Raw genomic sequence first — 26073 nt, forward strand, 5'->3', positions numbered from 1 at the left:
CAATGAGCACAGTCATGCTGAAAAAGAAATCTGACTGGAGCTTGCTCGCTTAGAGGAGAAAATTTTTTTTTTTTTAAATAATGGAGGGTATTGTGGAACCCCAATTAACCTGTCAGCCCAAATAACAATGGGTGTGGGCAGGAGCACAGGAAGCGTGCAGCCATGCTACAGGAAACAGCCTTTGCATTAGATTGTTTATGTAGCACCAAGCTAAGCTGAATGACCTTTCAGAACTACAACGTGGCACTGACAGTTGCTCCTCCCAGAATTCAAATCAATATTTTACACAGCATTACTGGCCTTTTCCTTCAGCTAACTCACATCCAACTCAAATGTCAGCCCACACCACATAAAGTCAGTATATTTACTTCTTCTCAGACCACAGTTTGTCTGCACCCAAAAACAACTCAACTGCCACAAATATAAGATCATTAATTTCACATCATTTCCAAACAAAATTTCCAGATTTGTAATTTTCACAAAAACTGCTGTCAGGGTACAACAGTATCTACTGTTAGCAGGGCTCCAGCTATAAAATCTCAAGCCCAGGACAAAATATACTGAGAGGGCCCCCTCCGCAATATATTTTGTAACAAATTAAAAATTGTTACACCCCATATTCTGGAACCTCCTCAGGCCTGGGCCCAGTACAAGGTGACCCCAGTCACCCCCCATTTTTTATTTTTCTGCGGCCCTGACTAATAGCATTACTGCTGACAGAGAACAGCCCTGGTTACCCCTCACCAGTAGTGATCAGGAAGTGATCGCACGCTCCTCACCTTCTCAGCGTGATGTAAAAACAAAGAGATGACAGCTCCAGGGAACAAAAGAAGAGAGCCAAAAGCCAGTGCACGCAGTGTGTGCTCACTTCTTCATTTCAGTTCTACAGTTACAATGCACAAATCAGAGAATAAAAAACAACACAACAAAGGTGTGTTAAGAAGAGGAATACATTTCACCGGGGGAGAAATTCAGATTACTGAACAATTCACCTGGGGAGACATTCAGATTACTGAACATTTCACCTGTGGAGATATGCAGATTACTAAACATTTCACCTGTGGAAATATTCAGCTTACCGAACATTTCACTTAAGGAGTCATTCTGATCACCAAAAAGGACGCCGACAATGGCAAAAATCTCTGGTGTGAAAATTAATTATGCCACCTGCCAGTGTATTAACCGATATGAGCAGGCACACACTGAAGTGGCATCGAGTCACAACGAGCTGTGCAGTTTGGAGCACTGTGCTGTGCGGTCTGCACACTGTGCCTTACAGGCTGCTAAATCTGGCTGGAGAAAACCGCATATGGTTTACTGGCTGGTGAAGTGTCAGTTGCTATATGCAGGCATGAGCCATGTGCATACTTGCACACGAAATTGATTTTTTTTTTTTTTGGCACGCTCGCCAATCTTTGATATGCCCCTGATGACTAAGCACAGCAGTAAGCAGGGGCTGAGTCCATTTTGAAAACTGAAATTTTCCCTCCCACCCTCTCTGCATTTCTGAACGACGCGACTGTGGACCGAGGCCACCGGTATTCTGCGGGGCCCCGTGTAGATTCAAGCCAAGCTCGGCCAATGAGGACAGGGTCCTAACCGGCTCTCAGCCCCCCCTTCCTCTACTGACCGCAGGGCTCTGGAAGGTAGAGCAACAGGATGTGAGAGAAAAAGGGGAAATGATGCCGGCCCTCTCTTTGACAGGAAGTGCATACGTACCGTTCCTATAATACACAGGCCCCATGCTTTAAAATAGAACGGAGAAAATTAGCATGCAGCTCTTGCGTCAAACATGCAACGCTGGTCCACAAGCTTTCACTGCCCCTACTGAACCACTGCAGGTTCCCCTTAGCCTTTGTACTGCAGCAAATTGCAAAGGCCTCCATTCTCCGTATCCAGCCAGAATACCCGTTTGCTGTGTGTTCAAAGTTTTGATGTGCAATTTCTTTATACAGTTTATTATTAGGTTTTCCTCCCAGCTTCTTTTTTAAGATTCAAGACTCAAAACAAGACACGCGACAGTGGCTGGTTTTTTAAACAATGTTTTTATATGCACAACCTAAAAACAAGTTTTAAAAGTGGAGACGGAGCTCCACGCATTCTTAGTAAATGTCGCCACCTTGTGGCGGAGGAGCATTATTGCTGACCTATCAGAGGTAAATGGTAAATGGTAAATGGACTGCATTTATATAGCGCTTTTTTCCAAAGCGCTTTACAATTGATGCCTCTCATTCGCCAGAGCAGTTAGGGGTTAGGTGTCTTGCTCAAGGACACTTCGACATGCCCAGGGCGGGGTTTGAACCGGCAACCCTCCGACTGCCAGACAATCGGTCTTACCTCCTGAGCTATGTCACCCAGAGGTGCCTATTGGAAACGGTTTGCGTGCAGATTTTATACGGATCTGGATGATTACTACAAACAGAATTCCAGGGGTGTGGCAAACTTTTCCCAGAATGGATCCATTTTGAAAAAGAAACTCCCTCAAGAGCCCAGATGAGATCATATGAAGGAAGAAGCGAACTGCAAATCTTTGGAAATTACTCAAATTAAGCACAAAAAGAACGGAAATTTAAATGAGCTATACCATTCTACAAACTTGCAAATGCATGCACTACAAGGGGCCATGTTCATGGAAATAGTTCAAAGAGTACTCATGAGTGAGTGAACTATTCCCAAATAACCAGACTAGATTCTACATTAAGAATGCATTATTTTAGAAAGGGACACAGTAATATTTATTAACAAAATACCAAAACCTTATATTGTTTTATGTGCATTCGTTTCTGCAGTAAATGCTTGACATGCAGAAATATTGTCCTAAAGTCCAGCCTGCTATGTCCTTTTTAAAGCCATTCAGCACCTTTTAGATTTCATTACCTTCCCTAATGAAATTAAATGGAGATCATCATACAAATTCCAGTTCTACTTTTTATCAGATTTTTCCAAGTATCAAAAATGGCTTTCTTATTTTTATCCATCTTGAGGGAGATAAACATGGTTTCAAATTTTTTCCCAAAGCTTTAGCATGTGACCATGCACCCACCACCCATCCCATGCACTATATACTGTGTTTGTGTGGCTTCAGTTTAGTTCTAAGCATTGACACACATTGTTTTTAGTCCTTGTTGATCATTCTTAAAAACATACGGGCCTACTTAAGGATAATTAAGTGCAGTTAACTTTGGATTTGAAATAGAATTTTTATTTATTTGCTGGAGGAACTATTAATCAGGGCAGGTACCGACAATGCAATTTTATGTGGCCACACAGTCAAGAAAATATCAGTGTGGCCCCATCACCTGCCTGCCTCAGCATGTTTGCATCCAGCAGTCATACTCGACTCAGAGCCAAAACTGATTGGTCAGCTCTTCAGTATATCTTGAAACAGCTGAGATTGAGGTGACCTCTGACCCGAACGTAGGTCACTGCTTCCAGGCCACGGCGGTCAGGGAAGTGTATCTCCTGTCCTTCAGGTAGCTCCACCTCAAAGCCTGCCTCCATCAGCTTTACGGTCACCTGGAGAGACAGAAGAAAAAGGAGTCACCTTCTTCACCCACCGTAACACATCACAAGTCTTCTTTCATGGTTCTCCCTTTCCCCTGTAATTATTCTTCCATCTTTCATTCCTCTCATTTAATTTTCTCTGCTACATTCCTATGCCCCCCACTCTCACTCTTCCTTGTCTGCTAAACACCCCCTACTTTAAATCACCTTCTCCTTTCCCACAACCTCCCTACTCCATTTCCCACAATACACCATTCTCAAATTGGCCTGTTGATATCCTCATTCCTTTTTCATCATGTGCACTACACTTCCTCTCCCACAGCACTGGCACAACCCTTCCACTCCATTCTCCTCTGTCCATCTTTTTCTTCACCTTGACCTTTGCCCCTCTATGGAAGGGGTTGTGGGTCTCTCTCTGCTCGGAGCCCCAGCTGCCTTCACACTTGGAATTGCACACGATGACCCTCCCATCAGTTTCATCATGGAAACGGGGATTAAAGTGCAGGGACAGATCTTCGGGGTCAGTGCCCATGTCAATCTGGAACCTAAATTAGAGGGGTGAGACGAAATCAATTGTTCATGCAGCTATGGCTGGATGATTTTCCAAAATCAACCCAGCCCACACAATCTGAAATATTAATACTTCCCACTGATTCTTCCCTCTTTATTGCATCCTCAACTGCACACAAGAATTATCCTCAGTTTCAAAATTCAACTTGTGGCTGTCTTTAGTTCTTATGTTTCAAATATCCATGTAATCATAAGTGTAATGCCAGAAAATTAGTCAAAAACTTTTGCCAGCACTGAAATAATACTGCAGAATTTAAGGGTCCACTATTATACCTCTCTGCGTCTTCATGAACCGTTCCTTCCACATGCAGCTTGTCTCCAGCTTGGAGTTTCACATTCCTCAGTTCAAGCTCCTGCTTAATCAAATATATGCAGCTTCAGAAATAAAATCACATCCGTGATTTGCCAGTGTACACATAGGCCAGGTATGTGGTTGTGTGCTCACAGGTGACACTGGACTTTCCTTTTAATTCTAAGGGGAAACACTGAGATGAAAGTTTGTCTTTAATTCAAAACTAAAACTTTTTTTGTGTTTCCCAGATCAATTTAATGTAGGATGATAAGCTCTTTGATAAAAGTACATGTTAAAAGAAACATATACGAGTAGAAACTAGTGTACACATGCTTCTCCACTCTGGTAATTACTGATCTGAGAAAATGTGGGAATAAACGCCCATGATTACAATGACTAGTAATTCTTCAATCAAGAACAAATGTAGTCAGTAATCAGTGGCCACAACGAAACAAGAGCAAAAACAGAAACAGCAATAAAACAATGATAAGTTATTATGAACTGATCAAGACAAACTTAAGATTTTCAGTGTAATGGTAGAACAGGCCATGCGAATAATGCCTTAGGAGAGATCTAAACTCAAGCAAGCACATTTTCCAAGAATGCGAGGACTTACCATTATACTGAACACCCTGCAGAAGAGATGAGCTGGTCTTGTGCGTTCAGGTTCTCAGACTAGCAGAGATACGCTGGCGGGACAAAATACCTGACAGGGACGAGAAACAGGAGAGAGGCCAGGAGACCTCCTATTGTACCCCGACAGGTCACTCATTAACAAGGCCAAACAGAGACAACCAACAAAAAAATGTACAAATAAAATAATCAGATTAGATCAGAAGCTGCTGCTGACTTGAATTTACTCACTTGCTACAATCCTGATAAAAGTATTAATTTAGGTCACTCATTAACAAGGCCAAACAGAGACAACCAACAAAAAATGTACAAATAAAATAATCAGATTAGATCAGAAGGTGCTGCTGACTTGAATTTACTCACTTGCTACAATCCTGATAAAAGTATTAATTTAGACATCAACAGATATTTCAACATGCCACTGTTGGATGAGCCAAACCATGTTACAAGCAAAATGGTATTTGGTGTGAAACTTAAAATGTCCAAGTATAGGTATTATTTCGAGTGTACAAATAGAGCACCTGCTGATTTCTCAAAGATCCACTGCTCCCCCCATACTCTTCCTCCATGGAATAACACTCAATTTTAGTAAAGCTCTGATATAACATTGATTTAATCTATAACGTTTACATGTATGCTACTGCCTGGTAAAAAATAAATAAATAAATGAGTACAGAAATCAACAGATTTACATCTTAATGCATCGATTGTGGGCTTGTTTGACTAACTTTGGTAACTAGAGGCCATCAGAACTGCAAAATACCATAGATGCCATTCGGCGTGCTATGCTGCAGCTTCGTGAGCCGCGCGCACCTACCCACTTCCATACAATATTAAATGTGCTGATAGTCAACATTGATAACATTTAACAATCCAGTTTACAAGCTGGGTAGAGGACCCGCATCGCACTTTCTCTAAACTTTCATATTGGGTTACTTCACTTCAGCTTACCAACTTGAGCGCCTTCTTTTCTTTTTCGCAAGTACACAAGGTGGCGCTGTGATCCATTTAAATCAGCAGCGCTCTGATAACCGATTGGCTATGGTGCAGCCAAGCGGTTTCCGGCAAAATTCGGGAAGTGACGCGCTTAAATAAACAGAGCAACCTGTCATTACAGGTGATATCGGAATAAAAATGCAGAATAGCTAACGTTAGAAAACCGATTGGCAAGCGTGGGGAAAATACAGACGAACCCCTCCTTATCCATATATCTCAATAATATCTGCATTGCCTGAGACAGCTTACCAAGTAGCTAGCTAGCTTGCTAACCACAAAGGTGAGATCATTTATTTTGCCTAAGATCTAACATTAGCTAAGGGCGTTTAGCATAGCCACTCACTCCCAGTTTGACATTTACCTAGCTGGCCAACGTTCATTAGTTTAAATAGTTTTTAGATCTGGCTGTATAACTGCAATTGTATTATATGCAAGCACCGAGTATTTTGATGCCGCATAGTTAATGTTGGCTCGTCAATATTTTCTAACAAAGAACTAGCTAACGTTAGTGATTCTTACTAGTTTTTGGTTGCATGATTTAACAACATGTACTCAGAGCTACAGAGAAATAGCCAGTGTTGCAGAAGGAGAGCTGCCAGCTAAATAATGTGAACATTTGCTGCAAATGAATCGATTAACTTTACAGTTTTTTTTGTAATATGACGTTAGTTAACAATGTAATGTACAGCTGTGCGAACAGATTTTATGTTAAACAAACAAAAATTAGGATGGATTAATCTCTGTGAATTGTCCAACTGGCATGAACTTGAAGAACTAGCTGTGTGTGCGTTGTAATCATGAATAGGATTCAGCCTGGGTCAGTATGTCTTGCTTTTCATTGAATGTGCTTTGTGCAGCTGATGGGTATAATGTGCGCTTAATTTCTAACTGACAGTAAAGAGTTTGAGTGCGAACACCAGCGATGTTTACAGACATGGACTATGAGCTGGAAGAGGACAAACTGTAAGTTACTGCCGGTTTCTCCATAAAATAATAACTAAAAACAACAAGAACAAAATGCTTTTATAAACTTAAAATTGTAGTTTACTTGTTATGTTGATTGACAAGTGTAGGTTCAATCATTTCAACAATGTACACTTTCATGAACATTTTAGGAAGTCTGACTTTCTTTGACCAAATCCTTTCAGAGGGATTACATTGACAAATAAGTAGGAAGTATATTTTATGTATTTCCATATTTTAAGCATATTGTGAAAAGGTGGCCCCTGACCGCTTTTTTTTGGGGTAAATTGGGCTGATGGCCAGGGTTAGTGTGTGAATGTGTAACTTGTCCCCACAGAGGGATTCCCACTGTTCCAGGAACAGTGTCCCTGAAGAAGGATGCCCAGAACCTTATAGGGATCAGCATCGGAGGAGGGGCCCAGTACTGCCCCTGTCTCTACATAGTACAGGTACTGCTTATTCCATCTCACTCCCATGAGGGAAAGCCTTTGAGTTATTTTTTTCAAATGAATGTTTGATGACAAGAAAGTGCCATCCAGCCCATTAAAGGCTGTCATTTTGCCTAGAGCAGGGATCTCAAATGGAAGGCCATAGATTCTACAGATTTTTGTGGCCCTCCACAACTGGGGTGTGAGATTACAGTGGTTTACAGAGAAATGGGACTGTATGATCTCTCTCTCTCTCTCTCTCTCACTCCCCCTCTCTCTCACAGGTGTTTGACAACACCCCGGCTGCACTGGACGGGACTCTGGCTGCTGGAGATGAGATCACCGGAGTGAATGGTAAACCGGTGAAGGGCAAGACCAAGGTGGAGGTGGCTAAGATGATCCAGGCCGTCCAGGTAAACTGGGGAGAGGGGGTGAGAAGGGGAGTACTGGGGTAACCAAGGGAGGGGTCAAAACGAATTAAGAGTAGGGGAGAAGCATCTTATTTCCTACTTACTGTGCATCAGGGCCGCCGTAACCCCTGCCTACCCACAATCCCTTTCTGCACCTGTCGTTTATACCTGAAGGGCGGTGGGTTTTACTTCCTGTGAACTGTGCTGGGGACTTGCAGTCTTTCTGTCACATGGGCTCTGGTGCATAAATCCATGTTTCACTAATACAGTGTTTGATTCACTGTCAGCCCTGCCAGCTTGTGCGCACCCTTAGCAGCTGCTGACCAGGCGCTGTAGCTAGATGCTGGCTAAAGGTCTCTGATTGCTATTTTGTACAGCTTCCCCGTGCTCTGTAAGACACCCCAAGCAATCTCTGCATTTCCTACTCTCTTTTTACCTGTTGCCAAAGCATTACAGTAGACTGGGTCAGAAACATTCAGTTCAGTTTACCCCCCCATACATGCATGCATTATTATATATAAATTATATATAAATAAATATAAAGATATCACACATACATTATCGCACCATACTGCAAAAGACCATGATAAGGAAGAACTAAAGTAAAATCTACTCACAGGCAGTGTTTTCTTCTTTGATAAACACTGAAGGCAGTGCTCAGTATTCCAGTGTGCAGTAATGTATCGGGTATGTCTGCTGCAGATATTCTGAGGGTACGTGCTTAGTTCTGCCTGCCCCGGGGCATCATGGGAGCTCAGTGTGATTAGCTGTGTTGTGTTTGGGCCTCTGAGAGGGGAGTTAGGGGTGGTTTCCCATCTGCCCAGTGTACACAGAGCCTGCGTTGGTCCTGGGCAGTGTGTGTTAATGGATTAGGCCTCTCCATTGTTTTCTAGTGGCTTTTGTCTGTGCCCCCATCCTTTTGAAAACGTGTTTTTCTCTTCGATTCCCGACTGGAAACCTGGCATCCCTGCTGTGGTGACACACTTGTGATTTGTAATGGCTGTAATGATCCTACGGATTTAACTTGTATATTTCCCTTTACTGGAGTGATATAATGCTGGCTGATGGGCTGAATGTGTGTAGGTTTGGGAGCTTCCAGTTTGTGCTCAGCTGCTCAGCTCAGCTGCTGATGCTCTTTTATCCCAAACACATTGGCATGCAGTGCTCAGCTGCTGATGCTCAGGTGATTCACTGATTCTTATTTCTTTGCTGAATTCCTTTATTTTCCTTTTTCTCTCCCTATAGGGTGAAGCCACAATTCACTACAACAAGTTGCAGGCTGACCCCAAACAGGGAAAGTCACTGGACATTGGTATGACGAGAGGGGGATAGGTGACCAGAGGATGGAGAGAGAGAGGGAGGGAGGGAGGAGGTAGAGATGGTGAAGGGGGCTGTAGACATTATGTTTGACAGTGTTGGATTTTGTGTTTTTAATTGGGTAAAGTGTAAGTGTGTGCTGACTGGTTATTGGTGCCTTTGTGTCTCAGTGCTAAAGAAGGTGAAGCACCGGCTGGTGGAGAACATGAGCTCAGGGACGGCCGACGCCCTGGGGCTGAGCAGAGCCATACTGTGTAACGGTGAGACTGCGCCTCTGGCACAAACACACACACGCACATGCACATGGACACACATGTAACACACAAGGACATGAACACACACACACACACGCACATGTCCACACACTTACAACACACGTGCACACTCACACAAACACACATGCATGCAAACACTCGCAGACACCCACATACACACACACACACACACACACACACACATGCATGCACACGGCCACACACACATGTATGCACACACACGTTCTCCCTAGAGATTCTTAAATGGGCCAGATTTGTAATGGGGTGAATTGTGATGGTTTGAGTAGATTATGATGAATTGTGCGGTTTGGGGAGTATTGTGATTAAATGTTTTGTTTTGGGGTGGATTGTGATTAGTTTTCTGGGATGGGGGTGGATTGTGATGAGTTGTGCGGGATGGGGGTGGATGGTGATGAGTTGTGCAGGATGGGGTGGATTGTGATGAGTTGTGCGGGATGGGGGTGGATGGTGATGAGTTGTGTGGGATGGGGGTGGATTGTGATGAGCGGTGCGGGATGGGGTAGATGGTGATGAGTTGTGCAGGATAGGGATGGATTGTGATGAGTTGTGCAGGATAGGGATGGATTGTGACGAGTTGTGCAGGATGGGGGTGGATGGTGATGAGTTGTGCAGGATGGGGGTGGATGGTGATGAGTTGTGTGTTTTGTCTGCAGATGGGCTGGTGAAAAGACTGGAGGAGCTTGAGAAAACAGCAGAGCTGTACAAAGGTAACGCCCCAAACATCCATCACTGGCACGACAGGGAAAACTAAGCATCACATTTCCAAGCCTGCAGAGTCTAATTAACCTGAATTTTCTACTGAGAAGGGGTTACAGCTTTTTCCAGTTCCTGTGAATATTGTGAAGTCATGCAAAATTAAAGGAGTAGTTCAATTCGATTTCAGTCTATCTGTATACTTGAGCTGGATAATCATCATTATTCCCACTCTCTCTCTCTCCCTCCCTCTCTGTATTTTTATTTTCTCCTTTTCTCTCTTCCATTCCCTCATACCAGGTTTAATGGAACACACCAAGAGGCTGCTCAGGGCGTTCTTTGAACTCTCTCAGACTCACAGAGGTCAGTACATTACATTACATTACAGGCATTTAGCAGACGCTCTTATCCAGAGCGACTTACACAACTTTTTTACATAGCATTTTACATTGTATCCATTTATACAGCTGGATATATACTGAAGCAATTTTGGTTAAGTACCTTGCTCAAGGGTACAACGGCAGTGTCCTACCGGGGAATCGAACCTGCGACCTTTCGGTTACAAGTCTACAGGGCCAGTAACCAGGGCCCTGCTAATGCCACGGCTGTGTGTGTGTGTGCGCGCGCGCGTGTTGGATGCCTGTTGTCTCATCCCTCTCCTCTCATCTTCAGCGTTTGGGGACGTGTTTTCAGTGATCGGGGTGAGGGAGCCTCAGGCCACAGCCAGCGAGGCCTTTGTGAAGTTTGCCGAGGCCCATCGCAACATCGAGAAGTTCGGCATCCGGCTGCTGAAGACCATCAAGCCTGTGAGGGAACACTTTCTTCCTTTTTCTCGCTCACTCTCTTTCTTTCTCATAGCTGCTCTATCTCTCTCTCCATCATTGCTGTGCTGATTCTCTCTCTCTCTCTCTCTCTCTGTTCCATATGGAAGATGCTTCATGACCTGAACACATACCTTCATAAGGCCATCCCGGACACCAAGCTGACCATCCGCAAGTATCTGGACGTCAAGTTCGAGTATCTGGTGAGAACTCAATTCTTCTCACCCTCCAGTACGTTCTTTAATCTTTAATCTGTGAACACACGCAGCGTTTGTTTGTGTGGGGGTGGTTGGGGGCGGGGGGGTGCAGTGGAAACGTACAGGTTTGAATTACTTTTCATTCGGCATCTGATTGGTACGTTGAAGACAAGTTCTTTGTCCAATCAGCTGATAGGAATTGAGTAATTAAGGCCAGGGACACATACTGACGAGCTGTCGATGTGTTTTGTGTTGCAGTCTTACTGTTTAAAGGTGAAGGAGATGGATGACGAAGAGTACAGCTGCATTGTGAGTTTCTCTCTTTTTAACCTTTCCAGTTTTAGTCATATGACATTACTGTCATATACTTATGTTTTATCTCTGATTTCTGTTATTTATTTTATGATGCTTCTATTTAAGTGGTGATTGACTGCGTATTGGGTGTATGAAAAGCACTTGTATATATGCAAATGCATTGTATATATTCCCTTTCTGTTTGTGTGTGTGTATGTGTGTGTGTATGTGCACGCATGTGTGTGAATGTATCTGTGTGTGTCTATGTGTGGTATGCGTGCGTGTGTGCTCGTGTGTGCGTGCGTGTGTGTGTATGTGTGCGTGTGCGTGTGTGTGTGGTGTGTGTGTGTGTATGCGTGCGTGTGTGTGTGTGTGTGTGTGTGTGTGTGTGTGTGTGTATGTGTGCGTGTGCGTGTGTGTGGTGTGTGTGTGTGTGCGCGCGCGCTGCTGTGCCCTCAGGCTATGGGAGAGCCTCTGTACCGGGTCAGCACTGGAAACTATGAGTACCGGCTGGTGCTGCGCTGCCGGCAGGAGGCCCGGGCCCGCTTCGCCAAGATGAGGAAGGACGTGCTGGAGAAGATCGAGCTGCTGGACCAGAAACACGGTCAGTCTCCGCAGCCTGTCCGTGCCTTCTGGGTATGGGCCGTCTGTACCTCTATACGGGCTGTCTGTACCTCTATACAGCCGATCTGTACCTCTGTAGAGCAGGTCTCTGTACAAGTTTGGCATGCCCAAGTATGTGATGGTGAGTGGATAGTCACTCTGCTGGTGCTTTGCTGGATGAGTTATGCAGCGTACTGATGTCTGTGTGTGTGTCCCTCCCTCTCCAGTCCAGGACATTGTGTTCCAGCTGCAGCGCTTCGTTTCGGGCATGTCCCGCTACTACGACGAGTGCTACACGGTGCTGAAAGAGGCGGACGTGTTCCCCATCGAGGTGGACCTGTCCCGCACCATGATCAACTACGGCGGCCAGGCCCACTCCTACACGGACGAAGACGAGGAAGAAGAGGAGGGAGGCGGAGGTGGAGGCGAGGGCGCCGAGGAGGGCATGTCCGGCGGGCAGCAGGCGGAGAACGGCGGCGAAAAACTGATCGATGATGAATAAGAGAAGGCCTGGCTCAGGCCCCGCGGCACTGTCGCCCTTTATCCAGATGAATGGCGTTCACTACCCGCCATTGTGTACCAGCTCAAAAGTATCCACGCCTATTTAACACTGTCTTTGCACTGGAGGGATCTAGTGTTCAGCGCCGCTAAGCTACGGTCTGTGGCCACACCCTTGTCTGATTCCGTTGCAATTAACCCCCACAATTGAGGGTTATTTTTCCCAACTCTCTTCCGGTTAACTTTTCTTTTAAATTCAGTTCAGTTCAGTTCTTCAAACTGCCAGCCTTAGAACTCTCGGCCTAATTCCAGTTCTTAGAAGCAAACCTGACGGTTTTATTCTGCCGGTCAGATTCCACCCTTGCACCCAAACCCTGATCACATGTTCGCCTCATTAATTCCGCCTTAAGTGGAGTGGAGCATTCCTCTCTGACTAAAGCTCTAACTCACCATTGGAATATAGACCAAGTGCAAGGGCGCAAGCTGCTTAGAATTAACCAATCACTGAAGTGTACTTGTGTCTGAAACTGTAAGGATAAATTCAATGACTAAAACCCCCATCACCTGAGCTCAAAGGAATTAAGGTGGTCACACTACAATGATAAAAACAACCTGGACTTACATGCCGACTGTCATCAAGATCGCAAAATCATGGTGAATTTTTTTTTAAATGTTTCCTTCAGTGAATAATGCTATCCAGCCACAGAGTGTTTAAAATTGAGGATGAAAGCAGTAGAGCCTGCAATATTGGAACTGATTTGACAGGCAATCTGACCACATCTGGAGCGACCGTAGTCCTGCGTATGGTTTTGTTTATAGGAATCGTTATTTATGAGTTGTTGTTCTGAGTGTGGTTTCAGGATGCCGGTGTTTATCTATGTCAGCAGATGAAGCGGTCGTGCATTTTAATGTCATGTACGACCTTATGTGGAGGCCTTACACAATTTATGTTATTCTTAGAAACCATTTTTTTAAAATATGGGGCAAAAAACTAAAAACTCTTGGAAAAGGACTCAAGACAAATGTGCAGTTTAAACTTGCCAGCAGAAAAATGGGTAAAGTGGGAGTCTGGGTCTGCAAAGGTGGGGGGGGGTGTCATATTTATAGACCTAACTGAATTAGCATTTATCAAATATTGGACTGCTATTCCATTTAATCAAATGGCATGTGTCTGTGGCAAAACTGTAGTGTCCTCTGGGGAGGAACTGATCAGAGTTGAAAGTGGCAAAACTGTCACCCTATCAGTCAATTACCAATCACAGCGATCTGTGCATTTCAGTTACAGTCCCACAGGTTACAGTCTGTCCTAACGGTGCTCAGTAAAGTTACTGTGTGGCAGTACATAGAGGCAAAGGGACCCACATATGTACAATGCTTACCCTTACCATCTGCTGTTACAATTCAATACCACCACCACCCCCCACCCCACCCCACCCATTTTCTTTCTCATTATTCTCCTTTCTTTACTGTTACTGTTTGAGTACTGTGCCAGGTGACTTCGAAGAGAAAGAGGGAGACGTATTGATTAAACAACAAATGCAGTGAAGGTCTTTATCTACTGATTAACTGGAATGTGTCTCACTGATGAACTACTGTAAGGGAGCTTTGTTGTATTCATTTGCATTATGGATCAAGGACCAGTTTCTGTAGTTAAGCTCTAATCCAACGTGACCTTTCTCTGTTACAAACCGGAGAACCTTCACCAATTAACACTAGACATTGGGTGTTTCAAACATTTAAACATGTACGTTTCCTGTAGAATTCCCCCTGTGTAAATGTGGACCAAATCCCATTGCTGGTATGCACACGGATACAAATCCTCTTTTAGCTGATCTTGCCAGGGGGAATTCTACACAAGGTAAATTTAACATGCAGACACTATTTTAATTTCATCATGAAGAAGACTTATTGTGCTTTGATGTGGGTGTTTATTTTGTTTTGTTTTTTTTGCTTTTGTCTGTATTTTGGCACTATGGGAATGTCTTATGGGAATAGTGTGTTTAAAAAAAAAAAATTAAAAAAAGAACAGTAATTATTTATTATTCCAGATCAGACTTATAATAAAGTATTTCCTAATGACAGTGTCTGCCTGGTCTGTCCTTTGTCCATTGTACTTTTTAAAGGGGGAAATGGAACAAAAACGGGTGTAAAAAGTCTCGGAGGCTGGTGCCGTTTTACTTGTACAGTTGCTACACATTGCCAGCAGGTGGCCGTGACTAGCAGATGGAAAATCCGCATTCGTGCTAAATCCAAACGTGTATGTACGGGTGAGGCCTGCGATGTGGTTGCGAAATAGCTGGTGAAGTGATAATATGCCTGCTTTGAAAGCTCAAAACCAAACTCTTCAATAGTTTAAAATATTTGTTCAATGGGATAACAACACAGACCTCGAGCAGCCTACTTAATAGGACAATTTAGATTTCATCATCAGAGTGACTAGGAAAGCTAGATAACTGCGGTTAATGTAGACCTCCAAAAATGATTCTTAGGAACTAATACGCCCTGTTTATGTATAAAATGATAGTCGCTTTCCACCGTTAAAGCAACAATATACAATAGTTATTACTTACGTTATGTTCTTGTGTAGTTTAACTACGGTACAGTCTCTTGTACTGACACTGCAGCCCCAGTGGCCTAATGGATAAGGCACTGGCCTCCTAAGCCAGGGATTGTGGGTTCGAGTCCCATCTGGGGTGGATTGCGTTTTTATGGATTTATTAGTGAGGAGTTTAGAATTATTTTACGTCTGTGTTAAAGGTCCCCGAATATGTATTAAAATGTTTTATAATTAATATAATCCAGCATATGTTCGCTTGCTAGCTGCCTGCAGGTCTTTAGGTTCTGCCGACTTTTTCGTTAAATTAGTGGCAAATATTAAATGTTGAATAATGTTAGAACCTTATGGTTAGAGCGCGTGTCTTTTTAATATACTACCTCGCATATTTCAGGAGAATTGGTGTGACTATGTAGCTACTTTGGAAACAAGACGTACTTAAAGAGCTGGCAAACGACCTAGATTTTTAAATGTTTGAAGACACGTGTTTTCACCGCGAAAGAAAATCCCAACTCGTATGTAAATTTAGCCAATTGGAACCTGCTCATTGCCGGCTGCTCCAATCAGTAAACTCCTGAGGGCTGATCCCAATGCACTTTCACTTCTGCCTGCGGATAAGTTACTTAAACAGCATTATTTTACTCTTCAGATTTAACAGAGGCTTTGGAGGAAACCTAAACACTCAGAACCTACTTTCTGAACTATGCCAGTTGCGTTTAACGGATTATAAGAAATGGCTTTCTTTCCTGACAAGATACTGTATCTTGTTGTCCTGAATGTTGCGGTCACGAGTGTGGTAGGATCAGACCGTAAGTAATTAAACTGGTAAATCGACTGGATCGCTGTCTAATCCCTATCCCTCGCAGATTTATTTGCATGCGACACTTACTGAATCGTTGTTGATGAGTTGTTTAGTAATAGTATTCAGCTCGTAGACCAGTTTGTTCAACTTCCACGATGATCTGATGTTTTCGAATGTGTTTTGACCATGTAATGGCCTTCCACGAAACAGGGGGACCCATTGCGAGATACTCGAATAGGGAGAGATATTTTATACAAAAGACTCGAATCAGTGAAAGGAAAACTGTGTTGTAGCAATTTGAAAAAAGTGAACGCATAAGCTTCCTGTTAGGATTTCATAAAAGCATCTCACGTAAAATGTATCTACATGACCGGATACCGGTGTCTAATTACGCGACGGCTTAGAGTGATCTTTTTTTTTTTTTTTTAAACACTTCAGAGATGCAGATGGCCACTGTGTACTGGGATAATACTCACAAGGCAGTGTTGCTGAAGCAGGGGGTTCTGGAAAAAGAAGGGGACGCATATGGGTACTTTAACGACACCCTCTCGCACACGGGCTGGGGAGTTCTGGAGCTGCGGGCAGGTTATGGGGAGACCCCGGAACTCGACGAAGTCACCTTCTTCCTGGCGGGATACCTGGAGGGATTCCTGACAGCTCAGTAAGAGGAGGGGGGGGTGCAGTTATGCTCTCATGTCTGATTTCAGTTTTTTTTTTTTTTTTTTTGCTGTCAGTAAAGTTAACAGTTGTGTCCTACTTTTCTTTCCCATCAGACAGATGTTTAGTCACTACACTAACATGTATCCCCAGCTGATAAAGGACCCAAAGGTGCTAGGTCCAGTGAAGAACTGGATGAGGTGAGTGATTTGCAGCAAATGTAACATGTTAATTCAACTCTAACAGAGTACAGAGTTGATTTAACACTGAACATTTTACTGTGCACTTGTGCATGTACTCACATAAGCATACACACACCACACACACACACACACACACACACACAGACACTTACCACACACACATTTTCTGCCAGGTAATCTGCCTCTGTCCCTCCCAGTAAGCAGGACCAGTGGACGAGAGAACAGGTGAAGCTTAATAAGGCCGTGGACCCCCTGTGGCAACACGCTGGCTTCATCGTAGCCCAAATGGACGGGCTTCAGGCAGGAGCTTCGTACTGGGCAAAGCTCAATAAGAGAGAGGTACGACCGACAGACAGACAGACAGACAGACAGACAGGGGAAGGAAAGCTGTTTCCTCACTTACATCTCTGCCTCAAACTCAAAAGAGACTAAAAAGGGCAAACTGGGAATTCTGGAACGATCCGTCATAACAGCTGGACTTTAGTGTGTCTGTTGTGCCAGATCAGAGTCTTTGATGAAGGTTATTTTCAGTCTGCGACTGTAGGTGAGGGAACTGCCTGTCTGACCTGACACCAGACCACACAGGCAGGTACGAGGCTACCTCACTGGGACTGAAGTATGCGGTTCTCACTTCCTACAGAAAATGCCCTGTGCTGCATATTGGTTTTAATCCTCTTCCTCTTTTGTTTCTCTTATTCCTCTTGTGAATCACGTGTGTCGATGCAGGCACCTTTCCTCACCCCGCATTGTCGTTTGAGTTGTGTTTTGTGGTGCTGCCGACCCTGCTGACGGTCCGTTTCTTTGCGCAGCCCCTGTCCATGTTCGCCGTCCAGTTCCTCAATGCGGTGGGGGACCTGCTGGACCTGATCCCAGCCCTGGTACCAGAGACTGACCCTCACCACAGAAACACGAAGTTCAGAATGCCTGGCATGGGACACTGTTCTGCCCTCATTAAGGTCAGAGGTGAAAAACATATTTTACAGTTTTTCAGGTCATAGTCTCCCTTCCACTCTCCCTTTGTCTCCCCCCATTCTCCCTTTGTCTCCCTATCTTCTCAGTTTGTCTCCCTACACTCTCTGTCTGTCTCCCTACCTTCTCAGTTTGTCTCTCTCTCCTCTCAGTTTGTCTCCCCACCTTCTCAGTTTGTCTCCCTACACTCTCCATTTCTCTCCCTCCACCCCATTTCATTGTGAACTATAAAAAAGTGGGGCATTGCTGACACTTGCACCATGCTTTGTGCAAAGCAGTCACCCCTGTCTCTTAACCGTCAGATGTTGCCAGGGTTCGAGAACCTCCTGTTGGCTCACTCCAGCTGGTACACCTACGCAGCCACGCTGCGCATCTACAAGCACTGGGATTTCAGAGTATCGGAGACCCACACCGCCACAGGCAAAATGTCCTTCAGCAGCTATCCTGGTTAGTGCGGGGCCCGAGGGAGTGGGTCCAGTGCATCACAACACTCTGAACACCTTTCTCTTCCATGTCATATTTAAATGTGAAAACAGTGTGCACTGTTTTAGCACAGTGAGGTTGTTTCGTAATAACGGTGGTTTCCTTTCCACTGTCCCGCACGACACCTCTCTGTAGGCTTCCTGGTGTCTCTGGATGACTTCTACATCTTAGGCAGTGGCCTCCTGATGACCCAGACCACCAACAACGTCTTCAACAGCTCGCTCTTCTCCCTGGTGACGCCTCAGAGCCTGCTGGCCTGGCAGAGGGTTCGACTGGCGCATGCCCTCGCGCGCACCGGGAAGCAGTGGGCACAGACCTTCTCCAGATACAACTCCGGTGAGGAAACGGAACCACGCCCACCGCCTGTTCACCGCAGATATAGCGCATGTACACAGACACAGACATAAATGAATAATATGCAGGAGTCCCTCTGAAATTCCTGGTAATGTACAGCAGGTAAATGAACTTTTATTCATGTTGCACCTACCTCGTTATGGTTACGACGATAACGGCTTAAGTCACTCACAGTCACCCCAATCAAATGCCTTTAGTACTTTGAGTTCTTCTGAGCAGCACAGTTCCTTGGTCTAGTAATGCTAATAACCAATGATTTTCAAATCCTTATAGGAGTAAATTAGCTATTTAATTATAGCACAAATTTGGATGGAAAACTTCACAATACCCTTTCGGTAATAAAGGCCAAAGACTGCCGTTTGTGAAATTATAGTTGATATATTGTATAAAAGTCAGAACTGCGGTTGGCAAGGGTCAGCTGCACTTCACTGTATAAATTTGTTTGTTAAATAAAGCATAATCAGAACTACATACAAATCCAAATGAAGCCTTTTTTCATTGTGTTAGATTCCTTGGTGCTCTTCATGATGCTTTCAGGTAGGGAAGGAAATATTGTCAAAGACAGGCTGTAGGTATGATCTCACTATAGAGTCCCCCCCCCTCCCCGGCTCCCAGGCACCTATAATAACCAGTACATGGTGGTGGACCTCAGCAAAGTGGCTCTGGGCAGCAGGCTGGAGGAGGGGGCTCTGACTGTGGTGGAGCAGATTCCTGGGCTGGTGGAGTACTCGGACCAGACTCAGGCCCTGCGGCGAGGTGGGTGGGTGTGTGTGTTTCTATGTGCACGTGTGTGGGTGTGTGTGTGTGTGTGTGTGCCTGTGTGTGTGTGCATGTGGGTGGATGTGTGTGATACACACACATTAGCCCCATTTATGTCTTAAAGGCACATGAGTGAAAATGGAGACAGAATCAGAATGCTATCAGATTTGATCTTTTTACAGGGGTGCACAGAAAAGGCAGATGTGTGTAGATCTGTGCAGATTGCGTTTTCATTATGAGTCTGCACGCCTAGGACTCCAACCCTCCCTCTCCCTCTCTTTCTTTCCTCACTCTCTTCCTCAGGGTACTGGCCCTCCTACAATGTGCCTTTCCACAGTACGATCTACAACCAGAGTGGTTACCCGGAGATGTGGAAGGAGCATGGAGAGGACTTCTCCTATGACCTCTGCCCACGAGCCAAGATCTTCCGCAGGGACCAGGCCGGAGTGGCGGATCTGGCCTCCATGAAGCACATCATGAGATACAACAGTATGTACAGCCATGGGCCTGGAATAGCCACTGCCAACAGGGGGAAAAAGAAAAAAAAAAAAAGCAAATCACTATGTTTCGTGTCTGCCTATATAAGTGCTAAGGTTTATTATTTACTAAATGTTAGAACCTCTGTGGTCTGGTGTCCCAAGGGGTTAATGTGATTTTGGCTTTAAGGGGACGTTGTTACGACAGGAAGCTCACCTTTCTCACCGTGGTTCTGCACGAGGGCCTGCGATGCTGTTCTTTGTCGGGTTTTTTGTTTGTTGTTTGTTTCTTGTTTCGCTTCCTCTGTCTGCCTCTCTCACTTTCTATCCCCCGTAATGTTCTCCTTTCGTTTCAGATTACAAGAATGACCCCTACGCCAGAGGACACCCCTGCAGGACCATCTGCTGCCGCAACGACCTGAAGGAGGAGAAGCCTAGCCCGGGAGGCTGCTACGATACCAAGGCAACGACCCTTTCATCACTAACAGCCCGCTGCCAAAGCCAGGCTTGCATCAGGCTCAAAGGGCCTCTCCATACAGGCTCCATGATTATAGCGTTATCTATAAAAGTTAGCGCCATTGCTCATAAAGTCACCTTGCCAAAGCCATATACAGGCGAGGGTTGGAGGTGCCATGTTCTGTTCTTTTCATTCTGTTCGATAAATCAATTATTTGTTGGTTTTAAACATTTTTATGGTAGCCTGGCTTCATTAAGCGTCAGCTTCATTTGCTGTGTCAGTGCCAGCTTCTGCAGCTGGGTTATAGTTTAATGTGCGAAAGCACTCGGTTCATGGCAGGTATTTTGTATTGAGCCACAGAGCAGCTGTGTGAAACTTGCCTGTGTTTCCTGATGAACCGCAGGGTGCTATGGAATATGGTGGACTTACCTGGTCTCATTAGCCCTTATCTGTAGACCAAAGGGACTCAGAAAGCAGATATAATTCTAAAACTTGTAGTTCATTTTTTGGCAGCACCAGTTAATTTAAAAATAAATAAATTATAAAAATGTAATCAATGAAAAATGATATGATGGGGGTTTTGGGTGGTGCGTCCAGTTAAGGCACAGTTCCGGTGCGTGTATGGGCCCCAGTGTAAAATGGAGTTTCCTCCAACTGAAATCTGTGCAGCCCATCTTGTGGACTGTGTTGTGAAAAGAAGCAGTGCTTTGATTTCACGTGTTTCAGAGGAACTTGGTAGTGGAGGTTTACGTAATGGGGGTGGGCTGCTGAAATGGCTAATTTCAAATGGCCAACTAAAAAAAGGGGACAGAACTTAAATGTTATGTAAGGTTCTTTTATCCTCTAACATCCTCTTTTCTCTCTTCTCTATCTTCCCCTCTTTTCATTCTGTGCCATCTCCCGCTCTCTCCCCTGGCTCTCCGTCTCCCTCTGTTGCTCCCCCTCTTCCCCTCTCCTCCGTCGGCGTGCCCCGCCAGGTGACGGACTTTCACATGGCGCAGCGCTTCGCGGCGGAGGCGGTCAACGGGCCCACGACGCAGGGGGGGCTCCCGCCCTTCTCCTGGAGCGGGTTCAACCGCACCTCCCACCAGGGGCTGCCCGTCACCTACAACTTCACCTTCCTGACCATGCAGCCCATGCTGCTCCGGCCCTGAGCCCGGGCACTGGACCCCTCGCCCGCGCTCAGGCTACAGCTCCGCCCAGGAGGGGGGGGGGGGAACGCACCCAGACAGCCAAACGTGTCTCACCCAAAGCGTCTCGTCGACAATCACAGCCTCAGCTTCAATCAGCGTCCGTTTGATCGCAAATGTTCAGCGTGTTTCGTTCTGTTAAATCTGACGACCCCGTCTCCTTTTCTGCCTAGATGTGGAACGGGATGGGCTGAGCAGGGAGAAAAACATTGGGGCTTTTGGGGAATATTGGGAAGGGGATCTTTTTATGGGGATCTAAAATGGTATACATGGGGGGGATCAGTTAGGAAGGGAGAAACTTTTCTAGTCATATGGGTCACATGGTGGGTGGTAAAAAGGAAGAGGTAATGGATCACTAGTTTAACCTAAGAAATGTTTCCATTGTAATTGGCCACTAGGGACAAATTGCAATAATTGCTGTAGAGAGCACTTTGGTGTCTGGTACCCTTAGCTGTTGTCAATGTCTGTGTGTCAGAATGATTTTTCTTGTGAGCAAGCAGCATGTTTGTGATCAAAGAAAACCTGTGGGAAATTTTATACAATCTTAAAAGAATTAAGTGCTCAGGGCTGCGGTTTTCATCCTCACTGCCTTGTCTTTTCTTGGCCTAAAATAGTATTTTTTAAATGTCAGGGTAAATTGTGAAAAAAGCTTTTTCCCCATATATTTGTGTTGCTGTGCATGTGTTGAAATTCCTTTTTGTATGACAGTTTTCGTGAATAATAAACATAGTACCCCCACAGCTGAGTTTATACCCATTTTGTTTTAAGTTTGCTTTGCGTTAGTCTTTGTCCAATGTCACTATGGACAGCGCCCTGTTGCCCAGTCCTCCAAGACCTGTCCCAGCCATGTTTCCAGCACTCTAAACACCCTCATTCGTGGAGCATGACACCAGCTAAAATGGTTTGACTGAGGCCGTGATTGGCGAAATCACGTGACAGTCAGCAGACAAACTCCCTAAGACCAAAAAACGAATCTCTTCAGACTATACCTGGACTATTACCACTCTGCGGATCATTTTTTCTCTTAAATTTCCCTCTTTCTTGCTACACATCTACCTCCTGTGCCACTCATGTTACATGTACCTCCATCCAGCACTTGTGCCTTGTATCATTGTCTTGATGTAGCTTGTAATGCCTCCTAGTTAGACTTAGCATAGGTTAGATCAGACGTACTGTTCACTGTGCGAACTGGACTTAATGTGTTCATGGCTAATGAATAACTGTACAAAATTAGTATTGTACCTTATCGGACCTGTGTTTTGTAGTTCCAATGACCTTTGGTATGCACTTATTGTACATCGCTTTGGATAAAAGCCTGCCAAATAAATATAATGTAGTGTAATGTAAAGTGTAAATGGGCCTTAATTGTTACCAGTAACTGGGTCTCTGGGAGCTCTCCACAGACCGCAGGGTTTGACTTTGTTGCCAATGGCCTGTTTTGGTATTTTGAGTTTCGTTATGTCATAGACATGCTGCCGAGCACCTCCAAGTCAATCCAGGGTGAAGTCCATTTTCAGACTTTATTGGCAGATTGCTGAAGTCTAATTAAAGGCCACTGAGAGAGAGGAAGTGACTCACTTTCCTCAACAGGCTGGTAAGCAGAACTGATACTTAGCAGTTAGCATTTTGCATGCCGTGCATGAATAAAAATAAGCGTTTAACATGTGCGCTGTCTGTATTGAGGAACTTGTATGCTTATTAGGCTAGGCATGGATGAAGTTATTGAAATTTATATATATATATATATATATATATATATATATACACACACTGGAGTCAATTTAAAGTCCCAATCAGGAATCAACAGGAAACTGACTATTGTTACATTTTAATTCACTCTCTAGAATGGGCCTATATGTTTTAAAAATATGTTTTTAGTTTTTTCTCGCCACCGTTTGAGGGTTTTTCTCCCTGCTGTGCTTTTTTTTTACCTCATGCTTGCTATGTGGGGGTTCAGGCCTGGTGTTTGCTCTCTTTGCTCCATTTCTAGCCCTTTTTCTTATTTCTTTTTGCTACTCTGTAAAGTGTCTGTGATACGCTATACAAATAAAATTGAATTCAACAGAGTTAAATAGTTTCTCTAAATTTGGCCTTTCATGGCATCTTTCTTGCGTATGTCTGTTTACATTCCCCTCTACCCCTCCCTTAAGACCACTTCTCTCTCTCAGCCCCTGTTCTGTCTATCTACACCTTTATCTGACTGAATCCTCCTCCCATGGGACCCTCATGGGTGATTCACACTTTCCTATGGTGAATAATGAAGAACAAATGTAGAAGTGAAACGTGTCTGTTTCTGTTGTCCTCTTCCCTCTCTCTCACTCTCTCTCTCTCTCTCTGTCTCTCTTACTCTCTTTCTCTCTGCTCATTAGTGAGCAGCAGAAGCAGGAGGTCACAGGCTACAGGCTAATGATGCAAAGCTGCTCCTCAGAAGACCACTGACGCTACGATGTCCTGTCAGCCCGGCTTCGAGTTCGATAATCTGGTCAAGGTTTGTGTCGTGAAGGAAGCCAAGAAGCCACAGCAAGCCACCGGTGAGTCTAATTCACCAAATTCTACAGGCACTTCCAAGGTTTGGTAGGGGCAAACAGAGCTGGTATGCAGGTGTCCTGTGGGGGTGGGGGGGTGGGGGGGGTTGGGGGCACAGTCTTTAAGGGCTCACTGTGAATGTTAATGAAATGATGGGCTGAGAGACGACAGCTATAGATTCTAAATTGAACGGACCGAGAATGATTCAGAATCGGAGTTGTTTGCTTTGTCCAAAACAGAACCACTGCCTGTTCTGAGGAAAAGCACCCAGGCTCCTTCCCTGCATGCCTCAGTGGTCAGCCCATCCGTGTGGATATCTGTGGTGGTTGTGGTGAATGGCACCATCCTTGCCCTGTTTCTATGGTTCATAATTTACAGAAGGCAGAGGAGGCATGCTCACGCAGCAGGTAAGGCCGTATAAATGCCAGTGTTGATGTGGTGCTTGAACACTGATGCTGAACAGTCACCTGTACGTGTTCTGGAACTTTGCATTAGGGTTAGGTTATCTTTAGCCATGTACCTGGCTTTGCATCTCTTGATTGTGGTCTCTTTCTCCCTTTCTCTCTTATCTTGCAGGATGCATTCTCCACACTCTTTGTTTGATTACAGTTAAAGGACCCTTGGTGTCCTCTCTCCTTTCCTCTCTTATTTCAGTACGTATGAACTGTCTTTTTGCCATTTTCTCCCCTCTTCCTTTCCTATTTTATTGGATGTTTTCTTCTTATTTTTTCATTATGGCTAAATACCATTCTAGTGCTTGGCATGGTTTTACCCCTCTCTACCCCTCTCTGTCTCACTCTCCCGTCTCTGCCTCTCTCTTTTTGCCCACCTCTCTCACTGCCTTTCTTCCTGCCCCCCCCGCCTTTCTCTCTCCCTTTCCCTCCAACCCCCCTCATGAAGGGACTGTCTGTGGGGTGGTGTCTGTCAAGTGAAGCTTGACTTTCCTGCTCTCACCCTTCAAAATGAAGATTCTGTTTCCATCTAACAGCTCTTGGGACCCCCCCTCACCAGAGCCCCTGTTATACTACATACTGCCATTACATGAAGCCCGTTTTGGGTTAGGGTAGTCGCACACACACACCATATTAAGAGCAGCTGCATGTTACCAAATGAGAAATTACTGGATATAAAATAGATCACTAGGTAAAAAACTGAAATAAACGATTTATCATTAATAAACCATTTTTTGGGTTTTGACGGTGGCCACAACCAAAGTGATTTTTCTGCTCCAGCAGACGCAGAAGCAGAGATCTCCCCTGGGGTTCATCAGGCTGGAAGAACAGACTCAGTGGAGGTAGAGAGAGAAGGGCCTCCCACTTCCTGTCCACACCTAAACGGAGGACCCAAAGGGCTCCTAAAACAGGAAGTGTCTACCTGGAGGGACGTCTTTGAGTATGATGCAGGGGGTGGGGGCAGTGTGCACATGTGTAACGGCAGGAAGGACCACGGGATCCCACTTCCTGCGACAGAGCTGGGAGACGCTGCTCTGGTGACGGCTAAAACTGCAGTACACTGAGTAAGAGGTAGAGGGGAAATGCTGTAGAAGGCCTGTTTTTATCTTTCCACATCACCCATCTCGCCTTGCCTGCCCACTCTCCTATTTTTAATATTTTGTACGAGTGGTATCTCTGACACTACAAACACATTTGTTTGTACAGCTTTTGCCTGAGATCCAGTTTTGGCCTGATGGAGTGGGTGCAGAAAAGCAGGACTAGGTTTGGTGTCTTCACCTCCTGGAGAACCACAGGGTCTGCAGACAGAACTGGAGAACCACAGGGTCTGCAGACAGAACTGGAGAACCACAGGGTCTGCAGACAGAACTGGAGAACTACAGGGTGTGCAGATAGTCCTGGAGAACCACAGGGTCTGCTGATGGTCAGTTGAACAATTTAAGCAATTGAGTCACCTCTCATGGTTTCTTGGTTCTAAGTGTGTAGCTGGTTTTAAGGTGAAAGCAAAAACTTGCAGATCCTTGTGGTTCTCCAGAACCAACCGCAGATCCTGCGGTTCTCCAGAACCAGCCGCAGATCCTGCGGTTCTCCAGAACCAGGCGCAGATCCTGCGGTTCTCCAGAACCAGCCGCAGATCCTGCGGTTCTCCAGAACCAGCCGCAGATCCTGCGGTTCTC

The 26073-nt window shown here is 45.0% G+C and overlaps 3 protein-coding genes and 1 non-coding gene across 11 annotated transcripts; 3 read left to right on the top strand and 1 right to left on the bottom strand.

Moving 5' to 3' along the window:
* Positions 1-3180: 3180 nt before the first annotated feature.
* On the bottom strand, positions 3181-6026 carry LOC135243101 (galectin-1-like). 6 transcript variants are annotated; one of them, XM_064314635.1, is made up of 5 exons: positions 5951-6026; positions 4983-5072; positions 4348-4430; positions 3878-4049; positions 3181-3516 (listed from the first exon to the last, which is right to left on the bottom strand). In XM_064314635.1, exons 2-5 carry the CDS (start codon positions 4983-4985, stop codon positions 3370-3372), a joined length of 405 nt encoding a protein of 134 aa, XP_064170705.1. In that variant the 5' UTR covers positions 4986-5072; positions 5951-6026; the 3' UTR covers positions 3181-3369. The 6 variants fall into 6 exon arrangements, with proteins under 6 accessions (XP_064170705.1, XP_064170709.1, XP_064170706.1 ...); XM_064314639.1 differs by having other exon boundaries at positions 4348-4427; positions 5951-6020; XM_064314636.1 differs by having other exon boundaries at positions 4983-5112; positions 5951-5985.
* A 28-nt stretch (positions 6027-6054) lies between these two features.
* Positions 6055-14596, top strand: pick1 (protein interacting with prkca 1). Of its 2 annotated transcripts, none has more exons than XM_064314622.1 (13): positions 6055-6275; positions 6891-6958; positions 7296-7407; positions 7671-7799; positions 9042-9108; positions 9284-9373; positions 10063-10116; positions 10403-10465; positions 10775-10908; positions 11034-11126; positions 11379-11429; positions 11865-12018; positions 12245-14596. In XM_064314622.1, the coding sequence occupies exons 2-13, from the start codon at positions 6918-6920 to the stop codon at positions 12517-12519; spliced, it is 1263 nt and encodes a 420-aa protein (XP_064170692.1). In that variant the 5' UTR covers positions 6055-6275; positions 6891-6917; the 3' UTR covers positions 12520-14596. The 2 variants fall into 2 exon arrangements, with proteins under 2 accessions (XP_064170692.1, XP_064170693.1); XM_064314623.1 differs by having other exon boundaries at positions 6056-6275; positions 11874-12018.
* A 542-nt stretch (positions 14597-15138) lies between these two features.
* On the top strand, positions 15139-15211 carry trnar-ccu (transfer RNA arginine (anticodon CCU)). Its single transcript has one exon. It is a non-coding gene; the product is annotated as a tRNA-Arg (tRNA).
* Positions 15212-15623: 412 nt separating this feature from the next.
* Positions 15624-22159, top strand: plbd1a (phospholipase B domain containing 1a). Of its 2 annotated transcripts, none has more exons than XM_064314563.1 (11): positions 15624-15894; positions 16310-16532; positions 16645-16728; positions 16929-17070; positions 17541-17687; positions 18003-18147; positions 18319-18519; positions 19153-19293; positions 19600-19785; positions 20129-20235; positions 21207-22159. In XM_064314563.1, exons 2-11 carry the CDS (start codon positions 16312-16314, stop codon positions 21381-21383), a joined length of 1551 nt encoding a protein of 516 aa, XP_064170633.1. In that variant the 5' UTR covers positions 15624-15894; positions 16310-16311; the 3' UTR covers positions 21384-22159. The 2 variants fall into 2 exon arrangements, with proteins under 2 accessions (XP_064170633.1, XP_064170632.1); XM_064314562.1 differs by having other exon boundaries at positions 15625-15878.
* The last annotated feature ends 3914 nt before the right edge of the window (positions 22160-26073 follow it).

This window comes from Anguilla rostrata, chromosome 17 (genome assembly GCF_018555375.3).
Source record: "Anguilla rostrata isolate EN2019 chromosome 17, ASM1855537v3, whole genome shotgun sequence".
Taxonomy (NCBI): domain Eukaryota; kingdom Metazoa; phylum Chordata; class Actinopteri; order Anguilliformes; family Anguillidae; genus Anguilla; species Anguilla rostrata.